The sequence below is a fragment of the Oncorhynchus keta genome, chromosome 10 (assembly GCF_023373465.1).
Source record: "Oncorhynchus keta strain PuntledgeMale-10-30-2019 chromosome 10, Oket_V2, whole genome shotgun sequence".
NCBI classification, from domain to species: Eukaryota; Metazoa; Chordata; class Actinopteri; order Salmoniformes; family Salmonidae; genus Oncorhynchus; species Oncorhynchus keta.
Window position 1 is genome coordinate 27,622,049 of NC_068430.1, and position 11,707 is coordinate 27,633,755.

Consider the following 11,707-nt stretch of genomic DNA (forward strand, 5'->3'; position numbering starts at 1 on the left):
GGGATAGTTGGACTCCTCACAGTCTATAAACCTGTTCAATCGTCCTCGGCCCAAGGCAACCTGCATATTCCTTATTAGATATCAATCAGTAACTGACTGGAACTAACTGTCCTGCTTGTTCCTGCCTATTACCTGCCTCATAAATGTTTATAGAGGCTAGTCAGTGTTATGTGATTTTGTAACGGTCATCGTCGTCTGATGAGGAAAAACCGGACCACAGCGCTGCGTGGTAAGTGTTCATGATTTTATTGAACTGAACACTGAAGCAAAAATAATACAGTGCAAAACGAAATTGAAACAGTCCTGTCAGGTGCAGAACACTAAAACAGAAAACAACTACCCACAAAACATAGGTGGGAAAAAGCTACCTTTTTTGTATGGTTCCCAATCAGAGACAACGATAGTCAGCTGTCCCTGATTGAGAACCATACCCGGCCATAACAAAGAAATACAAAACATAGAAAAAAGAACATAGAATGCCTACCCACAATCACACCCTGACCAAACCAAAATAGAGACATAAAAAGCTCTCTAAGGTCAGGGCGTGACAGATTTAGTGGTGTCATATGGACTGTTGTCATTTGGGTACATTCTACCTCTCTTCTACCCCTCCAGGTGTCTGTGACAGCGAGAGATGATGTGCCTTTCTTTGGACCCGCTCTACCGGACCCGGCCATCTTTAGAAAGGTGAGAAGTCATGAATCTAAATAATGGATAAACTAGGTGAGCCCATGAGAGGGACAACATATATTCATTCAGACTTTCCTCCTCCCTCCCTTTCTTCTCTAGGGGCATGAGTTCCATGAGTTCCTGTTCACTAAGCTGATCAATGCGGAATATGCCTGTTACAAGGCTGAGAAGTTTGCAAAACTGGAGGTGAGAGCAGGAGCGTGCCACGGCATGCTATGCAGTGTGGGGGCGGAGTCACGCTGCTCTCGCTGCACCATTTACCGTACCGTCTGTCTGTGTTTGTGTGGATGTTGTATGTGAGGGGGAATGACTGGATCATGGCCGTTCCTCATGTTCCTTTGTTTGTATCTCTGTAAAGGCACATGTTTGTGTCTCTGTGTGTGCATTCATGTGTTGAACTGTATTGTACACTGAATGCCTGCAGAATTGTCTGCACGAGTGTTGATTTTTATTGAGGACACTATCCTCTGACTGATGAGTGTGTGTTGTTGTCAGGAGCGCACGCGGTCGGCCCTGTTGGAGACCCTGTATGAGGAGCTACACATCAACAGCCAGTCCATGATGGGCCTGGGAGGGGACGAGGACAAACTGGAGAATGGGGCCGGGGGGGGAGGGGGCTTCTTTGAGTCCTTTAAGGTAACCCCCTACTATGCGAGGTGCAAGCTTAATCGGGCACTTGACCTGCATGAGAGAGGTTGAATATTGAAAAATAAATGCTTTCTTTATTTCCTGGAAGGGATTCTGGGTATTCATGCATGAAAAATAAGGCACAGAAAAGGAAGCGTTTTTGCTCTCTGGAAGTGCGCTGATGCTGTTGAAGATTGGGTATTGCCATATCGTATCCCACTGTGTCACGTGACCAGAGGAGGATCAGAGAGTTGGGAGCGTCTCTGTCAATGTGCATCCAGCACTCTGACTCTAAGTCCTCCATCAATGACCATTAGGGTGGTGGAGCTTGGGCAGGGCAGTGAGCCATGGCAGTGGAGGAGCTGTGATTGTGTGTCTCTGACGAACACTGTAATGGCCTCTCATTAGGGAGCGGATGAGGCTGCCCGCATGGCTCCCCATTTGCCACTCTGCTCTCTTCCTCTCTGGCTCTGTCTTGTCTATCTCTCTCTCTCTCTCTCTCTTTTCTTGCTCTCTTTTCTCTGTCTCTCTCTGTCCCTCCCACTTTCTTTCTGTCTGTGCCTCTCTCTTATTCTCTGTCTCACTCTCTCTCTCCCTGTGTCTTTTCCACTCTCTTTCTTTCTCTGCATCTCTCTTACTCTCTGTCAGTCTCTCTCCAGCCCTGCACATCATTCATGGATGAGTCTACTGAACACTTGAAAGACATTACAGGATTATTATGCACTCTCCTCTGAATACCCACCCTCAGACTTCATTCAAACCTACCTGTCAGTGTGAAGTACTGGAACTGTCTCCTCTCTTCCACTAAAAGACATGTTCTCTCTTTTAGACTCTTTCCCTCTCACTGATCTACACTGCTCTCAAGTGTTCACATACGGTCCTGCACAATCTCAATCACAGGTTATCATTAGAATTCAGGGTTAGTGTGGTTGAGGTGAGGTTTAGGGTCCATACACACTCACCGATCGTGTCTCCTCATCTCTCTCTGTACTCTGTAGCGGGTGATCCGCAGCAGAAGCCAGTCTATGGATGCCATGGGCCTCAGTAACAAGAAGCCACACACTGTCTCCACTAGTCTCAGTAGCAGCTTTACCGAGACCCCCAAAACCCCAGGGATAGTAAGTAACCCTTTTGGTATTACCAGAGGCCCACGTGGGCCTGTCTACTGACTCCCCTGTAGTAGACACGGACCCTCCTCTAACAACACCCAATAACTACTACATACACTATCCTCTCTCCACTGTGGGATAGTCATTGGCCACCTGCACTTACCTGTGCTCAAATCCCTTGATTAAACACAGTGTTTCATATATGGTACCCTCATATCAGTCATCACCATAGTTTGCCTTTTTCCATAACTTATTCCATGGCATTTTCAAATGAACCACTGTTTCTTTTACAGTAGTGTTTATTTTCATGTCATGAGAATGGGAAAGGGGGATACCTAGTCAGTTGTACAACTGAATACATTCATCTGAAATGTGTCTTCCATGTCATACAAAGCCATGCTCCACCATAAATCATATTCATTTCATATAGTTAAATCCAGTTGTTAGATGATCAGAGATGTTAGATGTAACTGGACTTGGTATGATGGTATAATCTGCTCACAGATCTGTTGAGGCTATAAGAAGGTGGTGGTGTGCTTTTTGGGAAGTTGATTTTATGTGAATGATCTCAAAGAACCTTTAACCCTTTGTGCCACTTCATAGACTTTGTGGACTTTTGCGTCTCATAAGATTGTGAGGCTTGATTTGCTTTCTCTGGCAACCTGAGAGTCATTTGCGAAGAGATGAGTTTAGCTGTCAGACTACCCAGAGTCCCTCCCTTGTTACCTTGGTGTCATGAGTGTTACCTTGCCCTCCCTTGTTACCATGCTGTCATGTGTGTTAAATGGGCGCTGCAGGAAGCCAGTCTGGCATGGAGCTGTACATGGCAGGCAGTTGTCGAGATAAGAAGTGTATGCATGCATCTTTTCCCACTTTGTGTCACTTTACAGGTTGCAAGTACTCTGGCATGCAATTCAAAGAAACAGCTGTGGATTCACTATTGGATTTACTAATGACTTTTTCCTACATTCCAAAAAGTAAATCTGCCCTTTGGATTGTGCCAGTCCCTTCTTTCCATCTCTCTACTTCTCATCTACCTATTTAAACAGGTCCACTTTGTGATTTGACAAACTCCTCCTTGTGTTTGTTCATTGTCATTACAAGGAAAGAAGAGTGAGACCAAGCTACACGGGCTATTCTGCCCATATGCTACATCTTATTAAATTTCCTTCCGCACTCTGTGGTCTCTAACTTTAGTCCAGCTTTCAATGTGAATGGCTTTTCAATGTGAATGGCCTTTCAATATGAACGGTCTTTCAATGTGAATGGCCTTTCAATATGAATGGCCTTTCAATATGTGCTAAATATGTCTCCTGTCTTCTGTGTCTTATGGTGTACTGTGAGCTCACATTCTAAATATGTCTCCTGTCTTCTGTGTCTTATGGTGTACTGTGAGCTCACATTCTAAATATGTCTCCTGTCTTCTGTGTCTTATGGTGTACTGTGAGCTCACATTCTAAATATGTCTATTGTCTTCTGTGTCTTATGGTGTACTGTGAGCTCACATTCTAAATATGTCTCCTGTCTTCTGTGTCTTATGGTGTACTGTGAGCTCACATTCTAAATATGTCTCCTGTCTTCTGTGTCTTATGGTGTACTGTGAGCTCACATTCTAAATATGTCTATTGTCTTCTGTGTCTTATGGTGTACTGTGAGCTCACATTCTAAATATGTCTCCTGTCTTCTGTGTCTTATGGTGTACTGTGAGCTCACATTCTAATTTGCACCTTGCTGTTCAAATGGTACCTGCTGCATGAAATGTTGTGGGGTATTATTGTATCTTCTACTCTCATCCTCTTTCTCTTTCTCTTTATCCCTTTCTCTTTCTCTGCTTCCTCCTCCCCTGTGTGGTTCAGTCATTACTTGTCCCAGGGAAAAGTCCCAGTAGATATCATGGACGTCGCGGCAGTGCCATAGGGATAGGAACAATAGAAGAGGTTCATGTATAAATCTCCCTTCTAATGTGCTATTTCTCTGCTCTTTTCTTCGCTTACTTGTGTAGTTCTATGTCTCTTTGCATGACTCAATTACTGTTGCTTTCTGCTGAAACCAATATTTTTATAGCCATTTATAAAGCAAGCCTTTTCTATATCTCAAGTGTGGGGTAAAACCACTGGGTTGTAAAGAAAGCTCAAATTTAAGTAATAAGATTTTATGAAGAGTATCCGTCACAAAAGTGGAAAGGTCTGTGAAAATAATTACTGGTTTATTACCTTTGTATATAAATTCCTCTCTTTCACTCATACAACATGATGGAGTAGCTCAAATAGTCTTTCACCAACAAGTCACTGTCACTTCATTTTAGTTCTCATGTGTTGTAGATAGCAAGTATCAAATACTGAAGGCATTTGAGTCATTGTGCTGTAGAATCTCAATGACATTCAACAAATGCCATTCAACAAATGCCTATTTGAATGGAGTTCACATTTTCACTGAATGTAAAACAAACCGAGTCGTGTGTTATAGCCCTACAGTAGCCTCTGTCTTTTACTATATAAGTCATGCTAGAGGAATATAGTATTGTGGCTGACTAACCTTGCCACACCTCCCCAGTCTCTGATCATTCCTGGGAAGAGCCCCACCAGGAAGAAGTCTGGGCCCTTCAGTGCCAGACGGAGCAGCGCCATCGGGATTGAGAACATCCAGGAGGTGCAGGAGAGGAGGTGAGAGGAGGAATACATGGAGAAGAAAGAGGAAAATGGGGTGTCAGAGAGAAAGCATAGAAAGAGATGGAGAAATGAAACATACCAGAAGTACGGTCCAATGCCCCAAGTCACTCTGAATGGTGGTCAACTGTGTCGCCATTGTGTTAATAACATGGCGACACATACTAATGTTAGCCAGCAGGTTAATTGTAGATTAAGGTTAGGGATAGGTTAAGGGTTAGGGATATGTTAAGGTTAGGGTTAGAGTATGGCTAGCTAACATGCTAAAGTACTTGCAAAATGCATTGTTGTGTTTAGCTAAAGTTGGTTATTAGCTAAGACGCTAAAGTTGTCACCGACGCAATTCGAACACACAACCTTTGGGGTAAAGAGATGAGGCATTCAAAGATATGCCAGGTGACTGGAGAGACATGTTGGTGTTTGACTCTTCCCATCGATAAACTGATATGCATTATAGCGGCAGTGGCGGTCAGTGTCGTTTATGAGCACGGCTTATTTCTATTACAGCATGTTTAGGTGACTGTCATTCATATTCCATTCACCCAGTTCAATGTAACTGTCAAGATCGTCATCAAGGAAATTACCTGACCAAGGTGCAGCATGGTAAGCGTACATTCTTTTATTTTTAAATGTCGCCAACAAAACAATAAACAACAAAACGAACGTGAAGCTCTGTAAGGCTATACCTGCCACTAACAAAGAAAACAACCACCAATGAGAAAAGAGAAAAGGAAAAAAGGCTGCCTAATTATGATTCCCAATCAGAGACAACGATAGACAGCTGTCCCTGATTGAGAATCATACCCGGCGAAAAACAAAGAACCAGGAAGCTTAGACTTTCCCACCCCAGTCACACCCTGACCAAACAAACATAGACAATATAATGATCTCTACGGTCAGGGGCGTGACAGTACCCTATCCCCCAAAGGTGCGGACTCCGGCCGTAAACCTGACACTATAGGGGAGGGTCCTGGTGGGCATCTATATTTGGTGGCGGCTCCGACCCCGGACTGGGGACCCTCGCCGCAGGCCCTGGACTGGGGACGGTCGCTGGAGGCTCCGGACCGGGGATCGTCGCTGGAGGCTCCGGACCACAGATCAACGCTGGAGGCTTCGTGCCATGGATCCTCACTGGAGGCTTCGTGCCATGAATCCTCACTGCAGGCTCTGGGCCATGGATCATCAATGGAGGCTCTGTGCCATGGATCATCACTGGAGGCTCTGTGCCATGGATCATCACTGGAGGCTCCGTGCCATGGATCATCACTGGAGGCTTTGTGCAATGGATCATCACTGGAGGCTTCGTGCCGTGGATCATCACTGGAGGCTTTGTGCCATGGATCACTGGAGGCTTCGTGCCATGGTTAATCACTGGAGGCTTCGAATGTGGAGCCGGAACAGGTCTCACCGGACTGAGGAGACGTACTGGAAGCCTGGTGCTTGGAGCTGCCACAGGGCTTACCATGATGTTGCTCTTGCTGCGGGCGATTCCCTGATCCACCTCTACGCAGACGACACCATTCTATATACTTTCGGCCCGTCATTGGACACTGTGCTATCCAACCTCCAAACGAGCTTCAATGCCATACAGCACTCCTTCCGTGGCCTCCAACTGCTCTTAAACGCGAGTAAAACCAAATGCATGCTTTTCAACCGATCGCTGCCTGCACCCGCATGCCCGACTAGCATCACCACCCTGGATGGTTCCAACCTTGAATATGTGGACATCTATAAGTACCTAGGTGTCTGGCTAGACTGCAAACTCTCCTTCCAGACTCACATCAAACATCTCCAATCAAAAATCAAATCCAGAGTCGGCTTTCTATTCCGCAACAAAGCCTCCTTCACTCACGCTGCCAAGCTTACCCTAGTAAAACTGACTATCCTACCGATCCTCGACTTCGGCGATGTCATCTACAAAATGGCTTCCAACACTCTACTCAGCAAACTGGATGCAGTCTACCACAGTGCCATCCGTTTTGTCACTAAAGCACCTTATACCACCCACCACTGCGACTTGTATGCTCTAGTCGGCTGGCCCTCACTACATATTCGTCGCCAGACCCACTGGCTCCAGGTCATCTACAAGTCCATGCTAGGTAAAGCTCCGCCTTATCTCAGTTCACTGGTCACGATGGCAACACCCATCCGTAGCACGCGCTCCAGCAGGTGTATCTCACTGATCATCCCTAAAGCCAACACCTCATTTGGCCGCCTTTCGTTCCAGTACTCTGCTGCCTGTGACTGGAACGAATTGCAAAAATCGCTGAAGTTGGAGACTTTTATCTCCCTCTCCAACTTCAAACATCAGCTATCCGAGCAGCTAACCGATCGCTGCAGCTGTACATAGTCTATAGGTAAATAGCTCACCCTTTTTCACCTACCTCATTCCCATACTGTTTTTATACAGTTTTTATTTATTTACTTTTCTGCTCTTTTGCACACCAATATCTCTACCTGTACATGCCCATCTGATCATTTATCACTCCAGTGTTAATCTGCAAAATTGTATTATTCGCCTACCTCCTCATGCCTTTTGCACACATTGTATATAGACTGCCCATTTTTTTCTACTGTGTTATTGACTTGCTAATTGTTTACTCCATGTGTAACTCTGTGTTGTCTGTTCACACTGCTATGCTTTATCTTGGCCAGGTCGCAGTTGCAAATGAGAACTTGTTCTCAACTAGCCTACCTGGTTAAATAAAGGTGAAATAAAAAAATAAAAAAATAAAAAAACCAGGCTGGGGAGACATACTGGAGGCCTGGTATGTGGAACCGGAACAGGTCTCACCAGACTGGGGAGATGCACTGGAAGCCTGGTGCGTGGAGCAGGCACCGGATACACTGGGCCGTGGAGGCGCACTGGAGGTCTCAAGTGTAGAGCCGGCACAACCAGTCCTGGCTGGATGGTTACTTTCGCCCGGCAAATGTGGGGTGCTAACACAGGACGCACTGGGCTGTGCAGACGAACTGGAGACACAGTGCGCAGAGCCGACGCAGGATATCCTGGGCCGAAGAGACATACTGGAGGCCAGGAGTGCTCATCCGGCACCAACCGTCCTGGCTGGATGCCCACTCTAGCCCGGCCAATGCGAGGAGCTGGAATATTACAGCACCGGGCTGTGAATGCGCACTGTAGACACCATGCGCTTCACCGCATAACATGGTGCCTGACCAGTACCATCCTACCTACCGTGAGCACGGGGAGTTAGCTCGGCCAACCTCACCGCGTGCCCCCCCCACACATTTTTTTGGAGTGGCCTTGGGGTCTTCCTTGCCAGCCCGTGACCCTGTGTAACACTGGGCCCCTTTACTAGCTGCCTCTGCCTTCCTCGCTGCTTCCACCTGCTTCCAAGCAGGCGATTATTTCCAGCCAGGATCTCCTCCCACACCAAAGATCCCTTTCCTTCCAGAATGTCTTCCATTGTCCACTCTGTCTGCTCCTCCTGGCCACGCTGCTTGGTCCGTTTGTAGTGGGTTGTTGACTTTCCCACCCGAGTCACACCCTAACCAAACAAACATAGAGAATAAAAGGATCTCTACGGTTAGGGCGTGACAGTAACATCGATAGGTTTAGGCTACCACATGATACTCTAATTTTCCCAAAATCAATCATGAGGTTGCTACATGAATGAACGTTTAAAACACAGGTCGGAAGAAAAAGTGAGATGACAGACAGTGACACATGGACGGACAGACAGTGACACATTCAATACCGCCTTGCACACTCTTGTCTGCATCTAGCTTATCTAGGGTGTAATCATTAGTCCAACAGTTGCAAACAAGTTTTTCTATTAGAATTATTCAGGAATGTTTATCCCGTTTAAGTAAAGTTGTTCGACAGAATGAATACACCCCTGATCACACACAAACACAGTTCACTTTCCTAGCAGCCACATAGAAACAGCATGATCCTTTTGATCAATGTCTAATTTCTTCTCGCAGCTACGCACTCTCCTCATCTCACATTTTCCCTTAGCTTGTGGACTTCAGTGCACAACACATCAGCTGTCTGTGACCGGGCAAAAAAATAATACCAAGCCAAACCTTCATATCATAACCCAGACAAATACTCACCACATTTTTTGCCCTGCACTGCTAGCTAGCTGAAGCTTATGCTTTCAGTACTAGACTGATTCTCTTTGATTGGTTGGACAACATGTCACTTCATGGTGCAAGGGCTCTGATAGGTATTTTTATCCCCCATTTAAAATAAACGTTTTTCAACAGAATCGGCAGAATGAATTCACCCCTGATCACGCATAAACACAGTTCACTTTCATAGCAGCCTCGTTGTATTCCTTCTTGCCTCTATGCACTCTCCTCGTCTCACCTTTTCATTCTGTGTGTGGACTTCAATGAACAACACATCAGCTGTATGTGACCAGGCGGAAAAACCTTTCCAAGCCAAACCATTTCATAACCACTACACACATACTACATTGTTGTCCCCATATTAGCTAAAGTAACATCCTAGTCAACATAGCTAATAGAACTAGTGCATTAGTAAACCTGCTACAATCATGCAGTAATGTTAGTGTATAGTCAGTAAGCAGTTACACCATCAGGCCCCGGTGGCAATAAATGAATAAAACCTTGAATAAAACCTTGACAACCTTACCTTGACTTGGAAGAGTTCAAGTGTTGTGTTGGATAGTCATAGCCAGCTAGCTAGCATAGCATCCCTTTGTTTGAGCCGGGTGTTTGAGTAACTAAACTGGCCACAGGCATTTGCTAGCGAAGTAAGTGAAAGTGAAAAAAAAGTCTCTCTCTCTCTCTTGCTTCTCCTTCATTTTTGAAGAAATGCATTTGTTCAAAATGGTTAAACTATTGTCTTTCTCTCTCTTTGAGTCAACTACACACCACATTTTATGTACTGCAGTGCTAGCTAGCTGTAGCTTATGCTTTCAGTACTAGATTCCTTGTCTGATCCTTTGATTGGTTGGACAACATGTCAGTTCATGCTGCAAGAGCTATGATAGGTTGGAGGTAGTCCTAATTACTGTGTAAGTCTATGGAAGGGGGTGAGAACCAAGAGCCTCCTTCCTAGGTGTTCTATTGAAATCAATGTACCAAGAGGATGACGGAAGCTAGTTGTCGTATGGCTACACCATGGTACTTACTACCTTACACAGTACTGTAAGCCTTCATTGCAAAACATTGTGTTTTAATCAATTATTTGGTGATATGAATATATGTAGTGTAGTTTAATCTAAAAAGCATAACTTTTCAGTGTTTTATCATTTTTACTTTTATGAAATACATAGAAGAGGATGGTCCTCCACTTCCTCCTCTGAGGAGCCTCCACTGATTAGCAGTAATGTCTATGAGCCCATACTGATACCTCTCTATACCCTCCAATCTCAGTCGGGAAGTGTCCCCCAGCACACAGAGGACTCCAGACAGTGGACACATCTCCCAGGACCCCAAATCAGAGAACTCATCTAATCAGAGCTCACCAGAGATGCCCACAACAAAGAACAGGTGAATAGACAGTACTTAATAGTGCTGTCAAGCCCATGCTGAAGAACGTGTGTGTGTGTGTGTGTGTGTGTGTGTGTGTGTGTGTGTGTGTGTGTGTGTGTGTGTGTGTGTGTGTGTGTGTGTGTGTGTGTGTGTGTGTGTGTGTGTGTGTGTGTGTGTGTGTGTGTGTGTGCGTGCGTGCGTGCGTGCGTGCTAGAGTCGTCAGAGTAACCCTGGTGTGTAGTTTGGCCATGTGTTGCAGGGCCCCTTCTATCCCTGAGGCCCAAGATCTGTCCCGCTCCTCGTCCAACGCCAGCAGCTTCGCCAGCGTGGTGGAGGAACACGATAACGAGGGCATCGAAGAGTATGACACAGGACTGGTAGGTGCCCCTCTTTTTCGACCATCAATCCCTAGCATACAGCACACATCACATAGAGGTCATGTCAATATAATAATGACACACTCAAAATGAACGAAAAGCTAAAGATCCTGACAATTTCTGTTGTGCTTTTGTTTGTTGCAGGAGAGCCTGTCCTTTTCTGGAACACCACACAAGAGAGACTCATTTGCGTACGTCTCCTGGGTAGAGGATAGTGTGAGCAGTACTAGTGCCACCAGCCAGGGCAGCTCTCCAGGTGAGTTGTTTCATGAATTCTTTTCAATACTGCCATAAGGTACCAAAAGTTGAGTTTGTTTGTCATGATGGCCCATTGTCTACCCCTTCCTGACAGCACTTGCACGGTCCCAGCAGCCTGAGGGGGGCAAAGGGGAAGAGCTCAAGAAGGCGGAGAGCCGAGACAAGACAGAGCGGTCACAGGATAAGTCATCATCGGTGAGATCGGTTTTACTAATTTAATAATAATAAGATCCTCTGTAACATCTCTGCTCGTTCACTGTACTAGCTGTGTACATTGGAAGACAGATTTCATTCCGCTTACATACAGGTATATATAACCATTTATAAATCTGCTTATAAATGTATAAATGCCCTAAACTTTTCCTCTTCATTGTTGTTCAGTAATTGTGGTATTTGTTAACCTTGTCATTCTCTTTCTGTGTCTGTGTCCAGAACTGTTAGCCTCTCCCCATTGATCAGTACATGGATGTCCATTAGCAGGTACCTGAAGTTGCTCAACTCAGTAGATGTA

General features: G+C 45.5%; 1 protein-coding gene across 8 annotated transcripts in view; it reads left to right on the forward strand.

Annotated features, from left to right (window-relative positions):
- The window catches only part of LOC118388456 (rap1 GTPase-activating protein 1-like), a 171,633-nt gene that overhangs the window by 129,724 nt on the left and 30,202 nt on the right, over positions 1-11,707 (forward strand). For 4 of the 8 annotated variants that reach the window (XM_052526766.1, XM_052526761.1, XM_052526767.1 and 1 more), the window contains 9 exons: positions 616-687; positions 790-876; positions 1,186-1,326; positions 2,316-2,435; positions 4,980-5,089; positions 10,463-10,579; positions 10,803-10,938; positions 11,083-11,194; positions 11,291-11,391. In XM_052526766.1, the coding sequence (XP_052382726.1) occupies positions 616-687; positions 790-876; positions 1,186-1,326; positions 2,316-2,435; positions 4,980-5,089; positions 10,463-10,579; positions 10,803-10,938; positions 11,083-11,194; positions 11,291-11,391 (996 nt within the window). Of the gene's footprint in view, positions 1-615; positions 688-789; positions 877-1,185; positions 1,327-2,315; positions 2,436-4,979; positions 5,090-10,462; positions 10,580-10,802; positions 10,939-11,082; positions 11,195-11,290; positions 11,392-11,628; positions 11,677-11,707 lie in introns of all 8 variants that reach the window. The other 4 variants (XM_052526763.1, XM_052526762.1, XM_052526764.1 and 1 more) reach the window with 4 other exon arrangements.